Here is a 24,699-nt window from a genome sequence, read left to right as displayed (position 1 = left end):
ATCATCACCTTTCTTTGAATGAGAATTTGATTCCATTTCTTTTCCTAACTTTTAAATGGAAAATATTTGTATTAGCATGGCTAGAAGCATCACAAGTACAAATTTACAAAACTTTAGCACTTGTTGCACGTAGTTGATAAATGTAAATATGAAGTAAGAACTCAGAAAAAAGATCATGGCATTTTGGTGGCCAGAAATCATTCTGTGATGAAAGATTTACTTATGGTGTTTCAGTAAGCCAGAGAGTTTCCATGCAAAAAAATCACCTTATACAAACTTTAAATATACCAAAGATAAAATAACATGTCAATATTATATTATATTATATATGGAGGGGACACCTCCCCTTTGGAACATCATAATGTAGGTTATTAATGAAAATTAAGCCTTTAAGATAAAAACTTCTACTTAATTTGAGTGATAATTTAAATATTACTACAATATATTTTCAATTATTACTGACAATTCCAATTTATTGATCAGCCAAAAAATAATTACCTCTATACTAGTTACATACATTTTAAAAGAAAAAGATTAAGGAAATCATCATTAATATTCTACTGGTAGGAAATGCATTGCATTTTACATATACACACACATACATACAGATATACACAGATATGTGTTCTCTATATAGAACATACATGTATATGTAAAATGCAAAGCAATTCCTACCATTAGAACATAAGACTCTTGAGAGCAGGGCCTGTTTTTTATTTGTCTTTCTGTCTTTAGCATCTAACACAGGTCCTGGAATATAACCGAACACTTGTTGAATGTTAAATGTAAAAAATCAATAATGTTGTCATTATGGTTAATCAGTATCATGTCATTATACTTGACAGAGTTGGTAATTCATAAAATTATATAATGACTAATACCTATTTAAGCCAGAGGTATTGATTCTTACTGGTAAAAAAAAAAGTGAAATTTAAATAAAGCCAGTATTAAAACTGCAAGCAGAAGTTTCTTCTTACTATCTTGTAGTAGTTTGTTAGTAACTCCAAATAGTATCTATTTGATTATGTTGCTTTGGGAAAATAAATACACAAGTATTAACATAAATTAAAATGTTTGCATAGTATAAGGAGAATTTGATGACAATATGCTAATATAAAAGGATGCAGACCAAAGGAAATTGTAGAAAAAGGCATTTCAGTGAAAGGCCTATTATATTGTCTGGTCCCTTTTACCATTTTGGAATAAGTAAAAATAGTCTTTTAAAGTATTTTTAGTTCATTTTTTGTTAATAGTCTTTTCTTAAAGAAACAATGAAAATTCATACCTGAGATTTATCACTACCTTAAATATTGTGGTACATAGTTTACTCAGATACCCAAATTGAGTTCTTTACTGTGAATACCCTGAAGCCCCAAATGCTTCATGAATTCTCCTGGGTGTCTTAGGCTTAAGAAAAAGTCACAGAAAAAAATACTGTTTGCTTATGAGAAAATCGTGAATAAATGTGCTTTTTCTCCTCCCAGCTGACACAAGATGTTTTATTATGATGCATCTTTAACAACCAAAAACAAATTATGTTTGTAGATATCAGATAGATACCTATATAACATAAATATCCCTGCACAGAGCTATGTGACAGTAGATGTGTCAGTAACTGTGTGCAGAATCCAGATTTTAAGAGGAGAATATATTTAACTGTTAAAGATGATATCCTTCATATTAGATAGGAAGCAAACACAAACTGTGCAGTTGACTGGAAATGCCACCTAATCCCTGCTTAATTAAAGCAATGTTCCAAACTCCTGTTGTGTTTAGGGAGTAAAGAGTGTGGGATGACTGATGTATGAAGAAAATAGCAGGCAGCATGGCTAATCTCAAAGACTTGGGAGCTTTGGAGCTACATAAATCAGGACGACTTTTTGAATAGCACAGTATCATTGCCATTCCACTCACGACTTTCGGGTGCTTCTTACAGCATACAGATCATTAGGAAACTTCTAAGCAATCAAGTAATGGGGGTCTGATGAAATAACTCAATCAATGCACAGGTTCAAAGTAGTTGCAGAATGTAGAACTGTATAGTTTTGATATATCAAAAAAAGGAGGGGGGGGGGAACCTTATTGATTGTTGCAAGGAAACTTACAATGGAAGTGAGTCATTTCAATATTTTGATAAGGGCATTGAATGCAACCTTTCTCAATTGCCATACTCCAGTAGTGTACAAGGCAGTAAGTGTTACCTGAAGCTCTTTCTATTAATCCTAATTCCACCAACAATCAGACCTTGCAAACCTTACAAAATTAGCCCAGAAGGAAAGCAGTCAAATTAAAGAGTTGCAAAATTGAAAGATCAAATACATGTGTTCCACTTTAAGGTAAATAGCTCAATTTCAGTCATATTCTGATAATTTAATATATCAAACCATTGTTGTGGCAAGCTTGCATGTTTATTAAAATGTCAGGATTTATTAATTTGTTTACATATTGCAATGCCATGCTTAAAGTCATGCCAGTTCCCTACATATTGGATATAATGTGATTCACCATCAAACAGCCTTAAAGAACCTATCAGAGCAATTTCTTTTTTCTAGTATTAAGTAGATTGCATGTTACAGATATTTTATGCCTGGGCATATCACATGAACTTATGAAAATGTTTTATTTCTACATGTCCTCTCATTTTTCAGAACTGTAACATTTTCTCTCTTTTTTCTTTTTTTTTGAATGTAGCAGCTACTTATTTCTAAGCAAATGTTGTTTTCATTAAAAATAAATTAAAGTCAATCATCAACTTAAAGCCAGTTAATATATCTTTCATAAACTGAATACTGTAAACACTTGGTGTATGTTAAATATCACTTGGAATTTTTCACATGTAAGTTTGTTTTGGAGGTAATTGCAATGCTTCTGGATGTTGCATGAGGGAACAAATTGATTTTATTTAAATCAAAAATTTGCTTGTTTTCTTTAAAGAAAACATTTTGAGGTCATTTCTTTTCAATACAGTATAAATGGTTTAAAGCCTAATGAAACAATCATCAATTTGCCAGCTTCATGGCAGCATAAATTGGTCTATAAAAAAGCCTAATCCTCTTGTCAAATGTACTAATTGTATTCCAGTCAAATTTAATTGTGTGAAAAGCAACCACTTTCCTATTTTCTTTTTGGGAGGATTCACTTAGGTAATATATCCAATAATCAGCAGCAGTCTAAAGAAACATGGATGGAGTAAACAGTATTGATAGATCTGCCAGTTATAAACAAATCATCCAGGCCACACTAGCTGTGAACACAGTGCCAGGAAAAAGCAGTCCTTTCCTATTTTGAAACACATGCCCAAATTGCACTGCACAGTATTATTCAACTGGTAATGAAAGACACAATGCCTCTTTAAGGATTTACAAATGATATATTCATTATGCCACAGATAAACAGCAAATGAGTATTTATTCTTAAGCCTATTCCTATGAAGTATGTCTAGCGTAATGTACAATACCCCAATCATGAGACATATACTACAAAGGCTTAATAATAACTTTACAGTCTTAAATTATTCATAAATATGGATCACTATCTCTTTAAAAGGAGATATAGTCTGTTCCTGAACTTTGATCAGGACATCACCACTGTGCTAGTACAAGAATACCAGAATCCATGCCCCCAAAAGTTATGGATGCAGTAGAGACTATTTGCTCATGGACAACACCGAGAGTGGAAATGCATCCAGGACAGCAACCTTGATCACACAGATTCAGGGATTACTAAATCTTGGTCTTGCACAAAACACTTATAGTACTATAGATATAAATGATATGAAAAGGTAGATGGGTTTACCAAGACAATCTTTAAGACTAAAGAGGGAGTCCCCTATAGCTATAGCGTCTGGCATTACTGAAAGTGCGCACAAACAGGAGCTTCATTTCAGCAGGTGCTGCCAACCCTGGGAGCAGGTTCCCATTTCAGAACTGGGTATATGGGGATGGTTGCGGAGGGCAGTAGGGAGTATACAGAAGTATGGATGGGGGATAAGCTACCTCTGTTTGCAGAGCACTAAACAGTGTAGCTAGTTAAAAATCCTGTGATCTGAAAAAATTAGTAAAGTAGGGCCGTTCTGCAGCCTAGGAGATGAACCCTGGTAATCAAGAGACACCTTTTTCTTTTATTTCTCTTTCTATAAAGAGAATCTTTGCAGCAATGCAGAAAAAAAGCGAACGATCAGGTCTCAGTTGTGTTACCTCCTATCCGAAAGGCAGGAGAGTTTTGAGAAGGAAGCTAAAAGCTCCATGCATAATATAAAGCTCCCCATCCCCTCTTAACCCTTTCCCAGCCTCAGATGTTCCTCTCTGCCTGCAGTGGTGAGTCTGTCTGTCCGTGTGCCCTTCTTGCTGCCAATAGGTGGGGCCACCAGCATCTCCAGCGGCAGAACGCCACACACCAATTGCCTTTTCTCATTCCTAGGCAACTCCTACTTTACTGTACTAGGGGGAGGGGTGAGGGGCGGCGGGGGAGGAGTATGTGTGTAAAAGGGAACAAATGAACGTAGTCTCTGCTCTTCGACCCTCGCTTACAAAGGGATCCGGGTTTCAACCACTCCTGTTATCTCTGACCTGGGGAGGACGGGAGGGCATAGAAGATCTGGTACTGCCAGCCTCGCCGGCCCAATTTCTCCTGCTCAGATTCTCCTGGTGGAGAGCTCTCAGGCAGTTATCATGCCTGCTAGGGACAGCTCCTTGAGCGCGCGCGGAGGGGAGGGGAAGAAAGAGGGAATGAAAGAGGAGGAGGAAGGATGGTGATGGTGATAAAATTCAACAGCCTCTTTAACCACGGTGGGAAAAGAGCTGGGAAACTGAACCGACTCACGTTGCCAAACCACCTGTTCGCTCGAAAAGAAGCCTTTCCACTCTTTTTTTGAAATACATCCCATACCTTCTGCTGTCCAAAAACAATCCTTCAAAGGAGCAAATAAGTACCCAAGGAAGGGTCCATTAAATTAAACTTCTTTCGTCTGACACTTGTATTCAGCACCTACTGCCTACCCCAACGCCCTGATCTACACATACCCATCCAAAACCATCAGGACTTTCAACAACCCATCATATGTCAAGATTTGAGCAGCTTGGTTATTAAAAATAATAATAGTAATAAAGCAAGTGTAAGACGGATGGAAGAGCAAAGGGACATAGAACAGAAGAGGGCTCAAGAAAGCAAGAAAGGAGAAATAAAAAGGAGAAACAGAAGAGGGGCAGAGTACAACAGATATATAAAGGTGGCCAGTATTCGCAGGGGCCCGTTCTTACCGATGTGAATGATTGAATCCGCAATCACTGAGTCCCAGGTTCGAGACCAGCAGATGGACATAACCAAGAGCAAGGGAAAAACTTCCATATCCTCCTGTGTATATGGGTGTGTTTTTAAAAATCTCTATCTATATTTATATGTGTACAGTCGAAAGAGTTTCAGGTAACGATGGAGTTTAGAGAGGCTTTAAAGAAAAAAAAATCCGATCGTTGGAGGACAGGTTTGGCAGCTGACGAAGAAGGCGAAGGGATATGAGGACAATTCCAAAACCAGAAGGGCTCCTTCGCTAAGCTGTGTCACTTTGAAGGGCTTTTTGGCATCCCCAGAGTTGTTTGCAGTTTGACTAAAGAAATGCATCCAGCCTCGAGTGCTGTGGGGCAGCTGTGGTTGTCAAACCAGCCCCATCCCTTGGGCAGGCTGGCGGGAGGGCGGGCGGCGGGGCCAGGGAACAATCCGTCCAGGTCTAGCCCGATGGCACCAACTTCCAGCAGCCCGGAGCCCCCGCCCCCACCCCGCCCCTACCCCCTGCCGGATGTTCGACGCCCCTCCTCCCTCAACCAAAAAAAATAAAACCCCAAACCCCAACCTCCACCAAAACAACCCGTGGAGAATGCCCAATCCTTGCCTTCCTTGAAAAAAATCCAATACCAGTAGCACAGAAGCAGCGAGATTCCTGCAGGAAAAAAAAGCCTCTTGGCCAAGGTGGGGGGCAGGAGGGGGGCGCAGTAAACTTCGAGGTAATGCAGATAGTAATGCAGAGAAAATTCCCTTTCTTCGGAAGGAGGGGGAAGCCCGGTTGTCTGGCAGTAATGCCAGGTAGTGGAGCAGGCGATCGGCCGGCTGGCTGGCGGGAGCAGCGGTGTCTGGAGGGAGGCAAAGGATAGCAGCTGATAGGGCTGCAGGCTCCTTTCGGAGCTTCCTGGCTGGATGGATGCAGCGAGAGAGAGAGAAAGATCGAGAGAAGGGAGCTTGGCAGCTTCAACCCCAGCCTGCACGTTGCCTAGAAATGGATCACCTAGGAGAAGGAGCGAGCGAAAGAGATAACAGTGCCATCAAGCAGAGGGAGAAAAGAGAGAGGGAAAGAGAGACAGAGAGGTTCTAATAACCACCTCCTCCCCCTATCTGCAATCCGAGGGAGAAACAAAATAGTGCTCTCATTTCCCGTGGAATCTTCAACTAAGGGGGGTAGGGGGCGGGGGGAGGAGTTAAGAGGGGGAAAAACACAAGCTCGTGAAATAGAAAAAAAAAATCGGGAAGGCCTTTTAAAACAGGCGAAAAGCCACCTACACATTCTATCTTGATCTTTTAACCTTGTCACTACAACAGGTACCACTTTTCCAGTTCTTGAATGGAAATAGCCCCGTTGGTTAAAAAATCAGGGACACCTAGCCACTAAGGGAGGAGACCTAGAAAGCTATTATTAAGCTCCTCATTTCAAAGTTTTAAAAGGACAGGTGATGCCAATTACTTTCTAAACTGTGTTCTCTTGCCACCCTCCTACGCCCCCGTGATTTTGTAAGGGGGAGGGGAGTGAGAATTACTAAAATCTAAAACAAATAAACCAGATTGAAGAACATTGAAAGGCATAACTAAAATATTCTGTTATCATAGAAGAGATAGTTTAGTAACTATTTTATACAGATAAAATCCGAAGGAGGGAGTTGCTCTTCCATGGAGGGTGACTTGATAGGGCTGAATGACAGTTCTGCCAAGCAGAGAGAACAGGTTTTATCTAAGCTTTTCCCACATAATCACAGCACCCAAACCTGGCCTGTATGGCCCCTTTTTGTCTGGTATTTAATTTATCTTCCAAAAAGCTTTATTTGGGGCTTTTTAAAAAATGCAGGTGACCTACGGTCTAATTCAGTAAAAGAGGTAAGCAGACATGATAGTACTTAAGGATAATTCGGATCAGAGTCCTTTAGGGAATCTTGAGGTTATTTCACCTGCCTTTCAATGTCATATATAATGTCCTTCTGATTCACTCCCACTTTCATTAACCTCATTAACCTCTTCTCCCATAATTGAACTTTTCCCTCCCATGAAGTCATTATATCCATCTTTCTTTAGCCCACAATCTAAATCTACACACTCCCAAGCTCCAAGGCACCCCCTCCAATAACTTGCTTATCTTTGCCTTTCTGTACTTGCATATTTTAAGCCCTCACTGAGGGTGTAACAAAGGGCAACAATGGCAGTGAGAACTGTCTTCTTAGAGGACTTAGGTTTAACTCCTTCCTCTCCATGCATACTGGCTGTGTGACCCTGAACAAGTCATTTGCTTTCAATGACCTCAACTCTCTAAGCAACTCTCTAAGTCTTTAAATTGTAGAGAAGGCCTATACCTATACCTATATATATATATATTTTACCTCTGGGAGTTTCCCGAACTGATGGAATCACAGATCTAGTCCCCGTCCCTATTCCTACATTTCATTCAACCTACTAACACTGTCTAATTCTACCTATTCTATAGCTTCTATCAAGTCATCCCATTTACTTTTACAAGTAGGAGACACAGACATGTAACAACAATCGCTGTATTCAAGGAATCTGTTTTCTTTAAAACATATTTCCTTTGGTTTACAAAGTACTCTAATGTTTGATTAAACCCAAAGATCAAAGCTCTCGGGGCAAGAACTCACTATGTGACAAAACCTGCAGAAAAACTGGAAAGTAGTTTGGCAGAAATTAAGCATAGACCAACAGTTCACATAAGGTCAAAATGGTACATGATTTAGACATGAAGGATGATATCATCATAAGTTTAGAAGAACATAGAAAACTATAAGTCACTTTTATGGAAAAGGAAAGCGTTCATGACCAAACTAGAGAAAGAAAGAAGTTAAAATAGATCATTTTGAATTCCATGAAATTCAGAAGTTTTTCCACAAACAAACCAATGCAACCAAATTAGAAGGAAAGAAGAAAACCAGGAGGAAATTTGGCAGTGTTTCTATGATAATGGTCAAAGAATAGGAAAAGGCATTTTTCCGGTGATATCAGAACTATCAATAGTTGCATGAAAAAATTCTCTATGTTACTAATAAGTAGAGAATTGACAATTAAAACAGTTCTGAGGTACCACCTCATATCAATCAGATTGGCTAACATGACAAGAAAAGAAAATGACAAATGATGGTGGGTATATGGAAAAATAGGAACACTAATGCACTATTGGTGGAATTATAAACGAGACAAACCATTCTGGAGAGAAATTTGGAACTATACCAAAGGGTTATTAAACTTGTGCATAGCCTTTGACCCCAAAATGCCACTACTAGGTCTCTACCCCAAAGAGATAAAAGAAGGAAAAGATTTTATATGTACAAAGATATTTATACCAGCTATTTTTTGTGGTGACAAAGAATTGAAAATTGAGGGGGCGCTATCAATGGTGAAATGACTGAACAAGCTGTAGTTATGATTGTGATGAAATAGCTATAAAGAATAATTAGGAGTGTTTCAGAAAAATCTGAGAAGAATTACATGAAGTGATACAAAATGAAGTGAGCAGAAACATGAGAATATTTTACATAGTAACAACAGTATTGTAATGATGACCAGCTGTGAAAAACTTAGTTACTTGCATCAATCAAATGATCCAAACTTGCAAAGGTCTCATGATGAAAAATGCTCTTTACCTCCAGACAGAGAACAGATGAACTGTGAGTGCGGATTTAAGCATACCATTGTTCACTTTATTTTTCTTGATTTTTAAATTAAGTTAAATTTATTTTTGTTACATTTTAAGTTTTGAACTGTCCCCTCTCTCCATCCCATGCTGTGCTAGAAAAGGGCACAATTTGACATAGATACATGTGTGTACATATGCATATATGCATAGACACACATATATACATATGTACACACATACATATGCATACTTCTATTTATTAGGTTTTTTTGCTAGAGGTGGATAGTATCTGCATAGGTGTTCTGTAGGTGATTTGAATATAATACAATAATTTAGTTATTTGCAATTATTCTTTAAACAATATTGCTGTTACTGTATACAACATACTCTTGGTTCTACACATTTCACTCCACTATTTTATGCAAGTTTTGCTTTGTTTTTTCTAAAATCAACCTGCTCACCATTTCTTATAGCACAGTAGTATCCTATGACATATACCACAACTTATTTAGCCATTCTCCAACTGATGGGCATCCCCTCAGTTTCTAGTTCTTTGCCACCATAAAGAGAGCTACTATAAATATTTTCCTTTTCCCCTGATCACCTTGGGAAACAGACCCAATAGTGATATTGGTGGGTCAAAGAATATGCACAGTTTTATAACTCTTCAGGCATAACTCCAGATTGTTCTCCAAAGTAGTTGAAGTACTTCACCACGCCATCAACAGTGTATGTGTCCCAATTTTTCCACATCCTTAGTATTTCTGATTGTCTGCAATTAACCATAAAGTTTTATACCTTGATATGTGCTCAGTTTTTTAAAGATAAAATATGTCACTCAGAAAGTTATATTCCTTTCCATTCCCCTTCAATTCCTTCCTGATATTCATCATGCTGAACTCATCTAAGATTCCATTAATTTCCTTGATTTTTCTTACCTTTTTTTGGTAGATTTATCTAGTTCTGAAAGGAGAAGGTTAAAGTCCTCTACTATTATAAATTTGCTATCTGCTTCCACCTATAATTCATTTAGCATTTTCTTTAAAAAATGTGGGTGCATTTGGTGCATATAGATTTAGTATTGATATTGCTTCATTATCTATGGTTTCTTTTATCATAATGTAGTTTCCCACTTTGTCTCTTGTCATTAAATCTATTTTAGCTTTAACTTTGTCTGAGATCATGATTACTACCCCTGCTTTTTTTCATCAGCTAAAGCATAATAAATTCTACTCTAGCCTTTTAGTTTTACTATGTATGCCATTTTTAAATGTGTTTCTTGTAAGTATATTGCCAAATTCTGGGTTTTATTTTTTATAATTTATTTTATTTTTAATTTATGGAAACAAGCATTTTCAAATCACAGTATAATTTTTTTAAAAGATGGTTGCACATAAATCTGCAAACGTATTGTGTACAACTTGCTATTTGTTTTAAATATTCAACAGCTGTCATATAAATTTCTTTTTTCCCTTTTTTTCTTCTCTCCCTCACCTTAGAGGTGACCACCTTTAGACACAAACAGGTAACTGTGTATGTTTGTGTATGTCTGTGTATATATTACTTTATACATACTTGTATTTATCATTTCTTTCTCTGGATGCAGATAGTATCTTTTTAATATATCCTTTATAGTTAATGTGGGTATTTCCCCTACAACATCTGTTAATTTCCCCTTCAATCACTTTAGCCAATCTGGTAGGTGTAAAATTATCTATCAAGGTTGTTTTAATTTGCGTTTCTCTAATCAATAATGATTTAGAGCACTCCTTATATGACTATAACTTGTTTTAATGTATTCATTAGAAAATTGTTCATATTTTTTGACCATTTACCAATTGGGATATGACATATTCTTAGATATTTTGAGAAAGTTCTTTTTATATTTGAGATATGCAACCTTTATGTGAGAAACTGTCAATGAAATTTTTTCCCAATTTTCTGCTTTCATTCTGGTCATGTTTTATTTGTACAACACCTTTTTTAATTTAATGTATTAGAAATCATTCATTTTACAATTAACTTAGTTCTCTATCATTTATTTATAAATTGTTCTCCTATTCATGTTCTTCTAATTTTCATGTAATATCTCTCTTTGTATCTAGGTTATGTATCTTTTTATGTTATTCACTCTTTAGCCCAGTTCTGATGAGAATAAGGTTGTAGCACTACCAGCCCTCCTGCTCTCCATTGTAACAGTTCTTCCATTCTTGCCTTGCTTGAATGACAGAATTGCTCCATTTTACCTCTCCCTGCCTAATTTTAATTTTTAGGATCATCCTATTATTTTCAACTCAACCCCAAGCCCTCTACATATACGTATGCATACATATGTACATTATATATATTTTTTCCTTCAAACTACCCTAGTAATGATAACATTCTCAAGAGTTACAGATAATGTGTTGCTATATAAAAAAAAATGAAGACTTTGATCTTATTAAATCTCTTATCATTAGTATTTCACATTTCTCTTTTTATATTCCTCCTGATTTTTGTTGGTCAAATTTTCTGTTCATTTCTGGTCTTTTCCTCATGAACACCTGAAAATCTGTTGATGCATTTAACATCTTTTTTTTTCCATACAGGATTACATTGAGGTTTGATGGGTAAATTAGTCTTGATTGCAAACCCAACTCCTTTGTTCTTCAGAATATCCTGTTCATGCCTTTTGGTCTCTTAATGTTGAAGCTGCTAAATCTTATGTTATTCTGACTGCAATTCCCCAGTATTTAAATTCTTTTTTCTTTGTTAATTGTTTGTAGTTCTTGTTGTTCTGGTAGTCCTTTAATTTCTTTTTCAATGACCTAGTAGCACTGAAACTTAACAGTGATGCTACTGTGAGTTTTTATCTTGGGATCTTTTTCATCTTATGATTACTTGGTGATTGGTGGATTTTTCTTTCAATTTCAATTTTACCCTCTACTCTAAAATACCAGGGTAATTTTCCTTCACTTCTAGAAGTATAGAGTTTAGACTCTTTGATTTTATCATAACTGTCAGGTAATCAAATAATTCTTATATTGTCTTTCCTTGATCTGCTTTCTAGGTCAGTTGTTCTTCTAATGAGATGCTTCATATTTTCTATTTTTTCATTGTTCTGATTTTGTTTGATTATTTTTTGGTTTTTTTATGAAGTCATTAGCCCAATTCTAATTTTTAAGGACTTATTTTCTCCTAGAAGTTGTTGGATATCCCTTTCCAATTGATTGATTTTATTTTCATAACTTTCTTGATTTTCTTGCATTACTCATTTTTCATTTTTTTCCTCAATCTCTCTTATATGATTTTTAAAGTCCTTTTTAAACTCTTCCAAGAACTCTTTTTGGACTTGTAACTATTCTCCATTTTTATTTGAAATAGAAGTAGCTGTTTCGACTTCACTATCTTCTTCTGAGTTTGACTTCACCGTCTGCTGAGTTTGAACCAGATATTCTCTTATCACCATACTAGTTATCTATGGCAGGTTTGTTCTCTTCTGCTTACACATTTTTTCTAGTGGCCTATTTCTTGGCTGTTAACTTTACTTTAAATCAGACTATAGTCTTGAAGTGTGAAGGATCATGTCTGTCTCAGGCTTCAGGTTTTTCCTGCTGTTGCTTTCTGAGCCCTATCTAAGGACATGACCCCAGATACTTCTCTCTACCCTTGAATCTTGGCCAAACTCCACTCTTTGCAGTCCTTCCTGAGACTTCAAGTTCAGTTCACCTCTCTACACTGGAACCAAATCCAGGGATCCTCCTCTCTCTCTAGAGACAACAGTCAGCAGAGTCCCACCCTCTGGGACCATACTTGCCACCATGTGCTTGCTCCTCTTTAATCTTTTTAGTACACTTGGGCCTCAAGTCTCATACTAGAGGAAGGCCCTATAATCTTCCCCTGATCAACACTCAATGGGGCAAAAATTCCCTAAGCTGAGACCTTCTCTGACACAGCTGTCTCCAAGGCTTGTTGTTTGTTGTTGTTGTTTGGTGCATCTACTGTAAGGTACCAGCATTTCAGTCAGGTCAGGCTACCACTCAGGGAGATCAGGGCTTTCCTAAAGTGCAGATACCTTGAAACAGAAACCCGAATCAATAAGCAAGAAACCCAAGTCCCAGGCTGTGACTGTTGGTGAAGAGGAGTCAGTACACTGTGATGAATGTACTCCCAGAGGAATGGGGCCTTGTTGGCTGTGTTCATTGCCTAGAGAGAACAGAATCCTTAGATATGGTTCTCGGGTAGAGGATGAGCTGAAGCTTACAGGCTTAGAAGGAACTGCAGGGATTAAGAGTGTTTTTGGTGACAACCTTGCAGGGGCCCCTGGTTCTTGGGCTGTACAGCTGCTTTACCCCAGCATTCAATTATTTCTGTCACACTAATGTTCACTTTGAGACTTCATTTTAGATTGTTTGTGGGGAAATTTGGTAGAGCCAGGTAACCTCCTGCCTTGCTCTACCATCCTTCCAGAATCCTCACTCCTTGTTTAAAAAAAAAAACTGGCTGATATGGAATATATTTTTTTATGACTTCACATGTATAACAGATAGAATATTGCTTGACTTCTCAGTGTATATGAGAGGGGCTAAAAGAGGAAAGTGTGGAACTCAATATTTAAAAATTATTGAAAAAGGTGTAATTGTGAAGATTATTAATAGAAAAATTAAAAACAAGATGAAGAGTATATTATCCTTTGAGATATTAGTTAATAATAGCTTAAAGCCATCATCTTTAAAGAAAGACCTAATCTAATTAGTGGTCCAGTTCCTTTTTCCTGCCCTTAAAAACTAAGCTTCTGTTGCCAAATAAGATATGTAGGTCACTTCTGTGAGTTTAATCTGTGTACTTAAAAATTTATTTTTTTCCTATTATTTATTTTTAATTTTCAACTTTCATTTTCACAAGATTTTGAGTTTCAAATTTTCTCCCCATCTCTCTCCTCCCCTGCCAGGAAATACCATGCATTCTGATTACCCCCTTCCCCTAATCTGCTCTCCCTTTTATCACACCCCTCCCTTCCCTTGTCCCTATTTTCTCTCTTTTCTTGTAGGGCAAGATAGATTTCTATACCCCATTACCTGTATTTCTTATTTCCCAGTTGCATGCAAAAATAATTCTCAATATTCATTCTTTAAACTTTGAGTTCTAACTTCTCTCCCTTTCTCCCTCCCCATCCATACCATCTGAGAAGGCAAACAATTCAATATAGTCTATATATGTGTAGTTTTGCTAAAGACTTCCATAATAGTCGTGTTGTGAAAGACTAATTATATTTCCCTCCATCCTATCCTGCCCCCTTTTTATTTTATTCTCTCTTTAGTCCTTGTCCCTCCCCTAAAGTGAAAACTCCTTATTATTCCCTCCTTCCATTTGCTCTCTCTTCTATCATCCCCCTACTCAGCTTATCCCTGTCTCCCCTACTTTTGTGTATTGTAAGATAGATTTTCATACCAAATTGAGTGTGCATACTATTCCCTCCTTAAGCTAAATGTGATGAGAGTAGGCTTCACTTTTTCCCTCTCACTTTCCCCCTTTTCCCCTCTCACTTTCCCCCTTTTCCCCTCCATTGAAAAAGCTTTTTATTGCCTCTTTTATGAGAGATAATTTGCCTCATTCTATTTCCCCATTTCCCCTCCCAATATATTCCTCTCTCACACCTTAATTTTATTTTTTTGATATCATCCCTTCCTTTTCAACTCATCCTGTGCCGTGTGTGTGTGTGTGTGTGTGTGTGTGTGTGTGTGTCTGTATAATCCTTCCAACTACCCAAATACTGAGAAAAGTTTCAAGAGTTACACATATTATCTTTCCATGTAGGAATGTAAACAGTTCTCTTTCCTGTTTACATTTTCATACTTCTCTTGATTCATGTGTTTGAAAGTCAGATTTTCTATTCAACTCTGGTCTTTTCATCAAAAATGCTTTCGAAAGTCCTCTATTTCATTGAATGACCATTTTTTTCCACTGAAGTATTATACTCAGTTTTGCTGGGTGGATGATTCTTGGTTTTAATCCTACTTTCTTTGAATTCTAGAATATCACATTCCAAGCCCTTTTATCCCTTAATGTAAAAGCTGCTAGATCTTGTGTTATCCTAATTGTATTTCGACAATACTTGAACTTTTTTTTTCTAGCTGCTTGCAATATTTTCTCCTTGACCTGGGAACTCTGGAATTTGGCTACAATATTCCTAGGAATTTCTCTTTCCAGGTCTCTTTCAGAAGGTGATCAATGGGTTCTTTCAATATTTATTTTGCCCTCTGGTTCTAGAATATAAGGAAAATTTCCCTTGATAATTTCATGAAAGATGATGTCTAGGCTCTTTTTTTTTTTTGGTCATGACTTTCAGGTTGTCCCACAATTTTTAAATTGTCTCTTCTGGATCTGTTTTCCAGGTCAGTTGTTTTTCCAATGAGACATTTCACATTATCTTCCATTTTTTCATTCTTTTGGTTTTGTTTTGTAATTTCTTGGTTTCTCATAAAGTCACTAGTTTCCATCTGCTCCATTATAATTTTTAAAGAACTATTTCCTTCAGGGAGCTTTTGAACCTCCTTTTCCATTTGGCTAATTCTGCTTTTTAAAGCATTCTTCTCCTCATTGGCTTTTTGGACCTCTTTTGCCAATTGAGTCAGCCTATTTTTAAAGGTGTTATTTTCTTCAGTATTTTTGGGGTCTCCTTTAGCAAGCTGTTGACTTGCTTTTTTATGAATTTCTTGCATTGCTTTCATTTCTCTTCCCAATTTTTCCTCCATCTCTCTTACTTGATTTTCAAAATCCTTTCAAAATCCATAGCCTGAGACCATAAAATATTTATTTTGGAGGTTTGGGATAAAGAAGTCTTCACTTTTGGATCTTCCTCTGATGATGTGCATTGTTCTTTCTCATCCAAAAGGATAGAAGAAAATACCTGTTCACCAAGAAAATAACCTTCTGTAGTCTTATTTTTCCCTTTTTTGGGCATTTTTCCCAGCCAGTTACTTGACTTTTACTTTAATTTGTCAAGAGGAGGGTATACTCTGGGACCTATAAGTTCTAAGTTCCTCCAAGCTGGCACAATCAAGAGAGAAGAGTTTACTCCTCTCCTGGCCTGCACTGTGATCTGGGAGCTACCAAAGCTTTTCTGCCCAGGATCTGCAAGTAGAATTTCCTTTCCAGAGCCTCCATGACCTCTAACATGCCAGCATTCTTCCTCATCCCAGAGCTGCCACCCAGGGCTGAGACTTAGATCAGTGGCTCAATTCCCCCAGGGTCTTTAGGCTGAAGGCTCCAAAAATGGATGCTGCTGCTGCTGCAGCCACCTGGAGGGGAGGACCCTGCTCCCTTCTCACCCAGGTAAAAAAGCTTTCTCACTGACCTTTGAAATTGTCTTTGGTGTTTGTGGGTTGAGGGATCTGAGAACTGAAGCTGCTGCCAGGGATTTCGCTCCTAAGGCTTGCTCCCATTCTGTTCCTGCAGGTGCCAAGGCTGGGTTGTGCTCCATGGACTGTGCTCCACTCCATGCCCCATGTGATAGTCCTTTCCTGTTGGCCTTGCAGGCTACCTTGGGTTGGAAATCTCTTTCTCTCTGTTGTTTTGTAGCTTCTGCTGCTCTAGAATTTGTTTAGAGTCTTTCTTAACAGGTATTTTATGGACTGTGGGGAAAGAGCTAGAGTATGTGTGTCTTTCTACTCCACCATCTTGACTCTACCCCTAAAAATTTAGAAAAAATACTTTTCAAATCTGTTTAAATATCTTTCAGAGTTTCAATGGGGCTTTTAAACCAAATGTGAAAAACATAAAAATGAAACATTTTGCAAGTGAAAAACTTGCAAGAACAACTCATAGACATCAGGGAATTTTGAAATTTTGAAAATTAAATTTGATTTTGACATTTCAAAATTTGAAAAAAGAATTTAAAAAATTTTGAAATACTGACCAAATTTCAACCAAAATGTTTTCATAACTGGTGAGTGAGATTGAAAAATACATATCATGATTATTAAGTGAAGTTAAAAAATGCCTTCTTCTATGTGAATTGTGAGTTATCTTTTCCAGCTATAAGAACCATTAAAACCAAGTATCTAAATAAACTAATTTGAATGAATGGCTTTTTTGACAGAGTATTACCAAGTTTCAAAAGAGAATGAAATATATTTAATCATATTATTCTCTCTTTTAGTGAGAACAAAAAAACAGATTTTATACCATTAAAAAATATCCTAATTATGATGTCATTTGATTATGTAGTTTAGCTTTTAATTTTTCATACATATTTAATGTACAGTGTAGCCCCCTATTAAAATTTTTGGGACACACCTTTTATTATTGCAGTAGTTTGTGTAATTATACATACACATGCATATGTGTGTGTATATACGTGTGCATATGGGTGTATTTGTGTGTATGGAGGCTCACATTCAAATATTTTAATGATGTTCATGATCAATAAACAATGAGGGATAAAGATATCATAAATAAATTTTAAAAGGCTGAACAATACTAAAGACATTGTTTTTTAGAGCATAGAATAATAATAGTAGTCATCAAGAAAAGAAACACAAGATAAAGATGCATACCTAAATGGAGATTATTTAAAGACATTATAAATAATAAGTGGGTCAGCTTTACAAAATGCATGAGATGCAACTAAAACAATGATTAGTAGAATCTGCATTTCTGAAAATATATTAATATCTTTAAAAGGAAATAATGAATTGACAATTAAATCTTAAATGATTAAGAACCAGCAAATTAATAATACTGTTGTAACCATAAGGGGAAGAATCTAAATTGAAAATAAAAAGACTGAAAAACTGATAAACCAAAGTATTATTGTTTTCTAAACTAACAAACTGGTAAGCTGATGGATAGTAACCTTCTCTGCAAACTGAAGTCTTAGTGAGCTGCCAAGAGCCCTGGGAATTCAAGTGTTGTGCCAATATGTCAGAGATGGGACCTGAAGGAAGGTCTCTGTTCCAGGGCAGCTCCCTTTCCACTAAACCCACAGTCTAGTAAATTCAGAATCTCTTTATACTCTTAAAAATAATTGTGCACTTCAAAGAGCTTTAGTCTATGTAGGGTATATCTATTAATATTTACATCATTAGAAATTAGTAATGATAAGTTTTTAAAGCTTATTAATTAATTTTAAATGATAGCAAACCAAATGTTAATATAATGTTCTTTTATCTAAAATAACTATATTTTCTCAAAACAAAAAATTAGTAAGGAAATTGTCATGGATTTGTACATTTTTACAGATCTCTTTAATGTCTGATTTAATAGATGACAGCTGGATTGTCCTATCTGCTTTTGCATCCAATCTGTTGCAAATTTATTATTATGGTTGAAGTATATTAAGAAAATCTGTCTTCACACAGATAAGTAGTTGGAGAAGGGAGGATTTTAAAAGGCAAATAGAATCTTAGTATTATTATGAAAATTGTTTTGACCTTAAGGACCCCCTGAAAAGATTTCAAGGATGTGCAGAGGTCTACAAACCACATTTTGAAAACTTCTACAGTTTCACCTCTCATAACTAGCTAATTTGACCCATCCAAAGTTCAGAAGGGAATTAAATTACCAAAATTAAAATAAACAAGTTGAATTCATAATAACTAGTGAAAACAAAATGGATTATTAGAAACTGCTATATACAATTATGTGCCAGAAAAAAATGAAATTTTTATAGAAATGGATGATTTCTTAAAAACAAACTGTCCAAATAAATGAAACAAGTAGAGATTTAAATGCTTTAGTCTCTGTAATGGCAATCAAATTAGGATCATTTTTGTTTTACTAAAAGTGCTTCTGATTGAATAATGTGATTAAAGATCTTTCCCACCCATTGATGGACCTGTCCATCGTGGGAAGCTTGATTAGGGGAGTTGTTTTGTAGGGGGTCCTAAATACCTTTTGCTTTTCCTATTGAGACACTGAGACAGAAGGTTATGCCCTCTGGCTCTAAAATGTGTATAAATACTCTGAGAGTGAGATTTTACTTTGGGGTGCTTACTGTTATAGTCTCAGAAAAATAAATTGAACAAGACATTAAGGAACTGCTAACTTGGAGGGGTGAGGGAAAGGGAACCTTGAAGAGGACAAAATTTACAGATGAATTCTAACAAATATTTAAAGACCAATTAATTATCCACTCTATATTATTCACAAATAACCAAGACAAAAGGTCCTCTACAAAATTCCTTTTATGAAATTAATTTGATTGTAATACCAAAACCAAGTAGAGATAGAACAGAGAAAAAGAACTATAGATGAATTTCACTAATGAGTATTGATGCAAAATTTTCAAATAAATCTTAACAAAAAGATTACTGCAATATATTAAAAATAGTCAATATTACTAAGTTAAATTCATACTAGGGATGCAAAAATATTTCAACATTAGAAAAATATTCACATAAAAATATTTAAATAATTTTAACAGTAGATACAGAAGTGGCATCAATAATCTTTAGTATTACTTTATGTTGAAACCCAAGCAAAACCATGGAAGATACTTTATTAATCAATAATTTATTACATATTATACACACATACAACATTTATGACTCATAGATATACTCTTTTCTCCCTTGATTTAAGTGTTATATTCTCTCTTGGTTTACTTCTCATTCACTTTGTTGTTCCTTTTGCTACACTTTGTTTTTCTTTTGCAGGGTAATTACATGCTCCTGCTCACTTGTCTCTTTCCCATCTCTTCTCTCTACACTCTCTCCCTGGAGTATCTCATGATCTCATGGGGTCAGTTATCTTTTCTATGTGGATGATTTGTAAATCTAGTTCTAGTATCATTTTGTAACTCCAGGACCCCACTCCAATTGTCTGCTGGATGATTCCACCTATATGGCCTATAAACATCTTAATTATTCTGCTGAGGTTACCAAAATCAATGTAATAATTTAAGTTCATAACTTTAGCATCATCCTTCACTCTTTTCTCTCCCTCACCTCCCATTCTGATTATTTTCAAAGTATCATCAATCTTCCTTCTACAATGCCACTCACATTTACACCCTGTTCTCACCTCATATAAGCTCTGTCCTCTTTCAGGACCCAGTGTGACCTTGGCCAAGTCACTTAACCCCAATTGCTTCATCCTGGGTCTTCTCCAGTCATCCTGATGAATATCTGGTCACTGGCTCCAGACGGCTCTGGAGGAGAAGTGAGACTGGTGAGCGGCATAGTCCTTCCTCAACCAAAACAAAGTCAAGTGCAAGTCACGTCATCATTTTTCTGATGGCATGGTCTTCTTTGGCAATGAAGGATGAACACACACACACCTCTCATTAGACTACAGCAGTAGTTTCCTAATTAGTTTTCCTTCTTTTAATCTACCTTTTCTATAATACATCTTTATCTCACATGCTGAATGGTATTTCAAAAATGCACATCCAAGCATGTCACTTTAGTGGTACCCTATCTATGAAATATATATATATGAACAGATAATATATTGAATAATTATATAGTATATAGGAATATGTAGTATATAGGAAATCAGTTTACTGAACTATAAAATGGGAACAACAATTGTATCTACCTCCCAGAGTTGTTGTGAGGCTCAAATAAGAAAATATTGTACAGGAGTTTAGTGCAGTAAATGATACGAACTTAACAAATATTTGTTTCCTTCTTTTTCCTTCCTTTCCCTACTTCCTTGGTATAACATTACTCCCTCTTATGTACTCTGATTTCCATAATCTTATGCATGACATTCCATCTCCCACTTTAATGCCTTAGTACATGTGGTCCCCTATATTTGGAATGAACTTTCTCAACTCTGCCTCAGAATTTCTTTAACTTTCTCCAAAGCTCAGCTCAGATGTCAACTCCTACATGAGACCTTTCCTGACCCCACCACCCTTGTTCTTAATACAGCCTTATTCTTAAAATTACTTTAAAATACTGCCTTCATACTTTGTACATATTTTGTGTTTTCTTACCTGTACAGAAATTATATTCCCCAGGAAGAATGATTTGTTGTTCACTTGTATCCAACTCTTCAGGACCCCATTTGAGATTTTCTTAGCAAAGATATTGAAGTGCTTTGCCATTTCCTTTTCCAGTTCATTTTATAAATGAGAAAACTGAAGCAAACAGGGCTAAATGACTTGCCCAGGGACACACAGCTACTAAGTAGCTGAGGCCCTATTTGAATTCAGATCTTCCGAACTCCAGGCCCTCTGTTCTAGCCATTGCACCACCTAGCTGCCCCTAAGTGGAATATAACATCTTTTAAATCAGTCTTTTTTTTAAGTAAAAGGTAAAATCCTTTAAAAAAAAAAAACACTATTGGTTTTATGTTTGCATACTAACACCTAGCACATATTAGGTGCTTGATATATATTTGCTGAATTGAATTCAACTATAAATTGATTAAAAAATATTTAAATTGAATTACATTGCTAAATAACAAAACCTTGGAATGTATTTTTTATGAAAAAAAAATCAGAAATATAAAGTTGCATGTAAGTGTAAGTGAAGAACTCTACTGATGTGAAATGTATCATATGAAAAAAAATAATATTAAGCACTTCCTTTTTTAAAGCAGCCAGAGTGTACAGTAGACACAGCACTGAGCCTAGCATCAGGATTATTTGATTTCAAATCTGGGCTCAGATACTTACTAGTTACTAGTATAGTTCTAAAGTCATTTAAGTTCTCCATGTCTCCGTCTCATCATCATTAAAATAAGGATAATAATAACACCTACGTCCCAGGGTTGTGACGATCAAATGAGATGATATTTGTAATTCACCATGCAAAACTCAAAAGTGCTTCATAAGGGTTAGCTATTATTCTGATTTGGATTCTGGTTATTATTTTAAATTTCATTTTAGGTAATGTGAAGAATTTTGATGCTTAACCCAATGACTGGGCATATTTTTTTTCTGTTTTAGTGTATGTCAGCCCACATACTCACTTTAAAACATTTCAGTATTTTTTTTTTTAGCTTGGGAGTATTTCCAAAAGATTTATGTACAAAACAAAGATTTCTTTTGGATTCCTGATGATCCCTAAGGTGATCCCACTTATCACCTGTTTGATGCTGGGTAAAAGACTATCTCAGTTTCTTCATCTGTAAAATGAACGAATCAAATGAAATTATCTCAAGAGACTCTTTCTTCCTATGATTCTAATAAAGTAAGGATTTCAGTTTTAATTTTATTTAGGAGTCAGAAAGTGACAGATTTTATTTCTCAGATTTTTAAAAGATTCATTTGATGTTTGAATAAAAATTCAGTTTTCAAAACCCTGTGTTCTTATGTTGAGCAATATCACAAAAGATGCTCAAAAACGCAGTCTTGAAATGGGTATTGTTTTATTAAAAATGTATAATAATTATTACAAAAATATATTAAAATGTTATTTTAGAATTCATTGTGATTTCTGAAATACAAGCATCATCCACACTATTATAGAGCAGATTCTTAATAGGACAGTCCTTTTCTATCTCCAGAGGAAGCAATTTTGGAACCTGGCTGTTAATGTCAATTTAAGATACTCATTTCACAGTGTTATTTTGTGAGTGAACTGAAATTAATTTACTTTTACTATGTCAAACAACATGTAGGACACAAAAATAAATTAAGGCTATGAACAACAACTCAAGCAAAATACCCTTTCCCAAATATTTGAATGCAGGCATTTCAATGACTGTAGCTAGACCACAAAATGGTTATTGACTGTAGAGGAAAAAAACTATCTTTACACAATTATTCCTAGAAGTACTATTTTCAATAACAACAACAACTAAAACCTAAAAATCAAAATCCCACTTGGAAAAGAACTGTCAACAACAGGATAATGCCTGAACAAATTATAATAAATAAATGTAATTAGAATTCTTATTGAGCCTCATGGCAATTATGAAAAATTCAAAGAAATTTGGAATACTTATGTGAAGTGATGCAAATCAAAAAAAACACACAAAAATATAGATACTATCAACCACTATGTAGTTAAAGACATCAGTAACAAAAACTATGTCACATATAGAAAAAACCATTTTTAAAGGATCACATAAGGAAAATTGGTCCCTGGCATATTAAAATCTACATGTATAATTTTGGGTAAGTAATAGAACTATTGGTAAATAATGGAAGTTTATAAATGAATTATGAAACATTGGAGAGTTGACAATTCTTAGTTTTTCAAAAAAAATGCATTTCATATGTTTGCTTTTCACATTTTATTAGTCTCATTTATATACTTAAATACCTGAGCTTGTCATTGGAGGGTAAAAGAAAATGTGTATGTGTGCATGTGTATATGCAAAGAAATCTCCCTCCATTCTTTGAATTAGTCCTACCATTGATGTGACTTTTATTTTTAAAGTTTAACCTATGAATTTTTTGCTCAGTTTCTCCCTGCCCCAATATCTTCCATTTCTCTTATTATACCTCCTAATTAGATTTTTTTGTCTTTCTCTTTCCCTTCTTTCCTTATGCCAAGTTGTTCCCCCATTGTATTGGAGTGTAGATGGTTGCCTCTACTAACTTAAGGGAATCTTTACTGTATTTAGCACTTAATTCATCATTAGCATTTCTAAATATTTAGTGCAGCCTGTGTTTTTTTCCTTTCTACTACTGACATACTTTTAAAGCTGAATTATGAGAAAACTTTTTTATTATTTTTTTCTCCTATAGATAATCCAGAGCTGGGTTTCTAGGTCCAAGGAGTCCTTTGCACTAGTTATGATATTCAATTACATGTTCTCTCAATTCTTTTGCCTAGAGGGTGAATTGGCATCTGACATGGAATAATGAATGAAATCCAAAACATTTTAGTGGGAGGTAAAATGTCACCATTAAGGACAATGGACCCTTCCCCTATTCTAGCATGTGTCCACAAGATGGCAGTCATGCCTGAAACAAATTTAATCTTTGTATGCTATGAGTACTGTGGAACTTAGCAATTCACTGTACCTATTAACCAATCATATTCAAATTAATAACATGTTGTACTTGAGGTCTAGGTTGTATTTCCATTGATATGCTTAAAAAAACTTTCATAAAATCATAATAAGCAAAGACTATTGTGTTTAATTTTAGCATTTTTGCCTTTTATAATATTTAATATTTGCTTCTCTCATGACTTCTCCAACTTAAATACAGTAGACAAATCCAAATAGGATACTGCTTTCCTATGTCAAGAGGTCATTGAGATGATGCAGAGCCAGAGGGTGATGGCAGGCAGGAGGCAGTGACCTTAGAGCTGGTGATGTGGAGGAAGATTCCCTATAACTCATCTTACCCAAAGAGTTTGAAACAGCAGTAACACTTCTGAATTCAGTCCCTATGCTACAGAAGAAAAGGTAACTGAATGAGAGTGCAGAGAAAAAGCAGGACCACTCAGAGGTCTTCATGACAACTTTAACATTCAATGTTGTAGTTTCTTTTTTTAATTTAAGACAAGGAATTCATTTTTACTGTTTGAATCTGTTAGTCCAGAAAAAGTTTCATAAGGTCAAGTTGATCTATTTAGTGACCTTTTGTCCCAAGACAGCAGAAGAGAACAAGGTTCTGATTCTATGCCTGGAGGGTCAATTTGAAGATGAGGATCTTCACCAGAATCTTGATGATATTCAGACAAAAAGGAGTTTGCAGTATTAGTAGCAGATTCCCAGACCTCTAAACTCCTCTGAATCTCAAAAGAATTCAAGCTTCCTCCAGAGACAGTACAGAAATTTAGTCAAAGTTAGTTGAGCCTCTTGTAGACAAGGCACTGCAGAGCAGTCTTGCATCAGCACTAATTCAAATTTGTGACCACTTAGAATTCTGATGACTCTGAATATTTGAGATGAAGCAAAAGCCAGGAATG

At 35.6% G+C, this 24,699-nt stretch overlaps 1 protein-coding gene and 1 pseudogene across 2 annotated transcripts in view; one reads left to right on the top strand and one right to left on the bottom strand.

The window, feature by feature from the left end:
• GRID2 (glutamate ionotropic receptor delta type subunit 2) overlaps positions 1 to 5,751 on the bottom strand; it is a 1,741,897-nt gene extending 1,736,146 nt beyond the window's left edge. For both annotated transcript variants that reach the window (XM_072624913.1, XM_072624914.1), the window contains exon 1: positions 5,259 to 5,751. In XM_072624913.1, the coding sequence (XP_072481014.1) occupies positions 5,259 to 5,346 (88 nt within the window). In that variant the 5' untranslated portion in view covers positions 5,347 to 5,751. The remainder of the gene's footprint in view (positions 1 to 5,258) is intronic.
• On the top strand, positions 5,428 to 24,491 carry LOC140514756 (DNA-directed RNA polymerase II subunit RPB4 pseudogene; annotated as a pseudogene).
• Positions 24,492 to 24,699: the final 208 nt, after the last annotated feature.

The sequence above is a fragment of the Notamacropus eugenii genome, chromosome 7 (assembly GCF_028372415.1).
Source record: "Notamacropus eugenii isolate mMacEug1 chromosome 7, mMacEug1.pri_v2, whole genome shotgun sequence".
Taxonomy (NCBI): domain Eukaryota; kingdom Metazoa; phylum Chordata; class Mammalia; order Diprotodontia; family Macropodidae; genus Notamacropus; species Notamacropus eugenii.
Note: the sequence above shows the minus strand (reverse complement) of the source record. Positions and strands in the feature narration are given on the sequence as shown.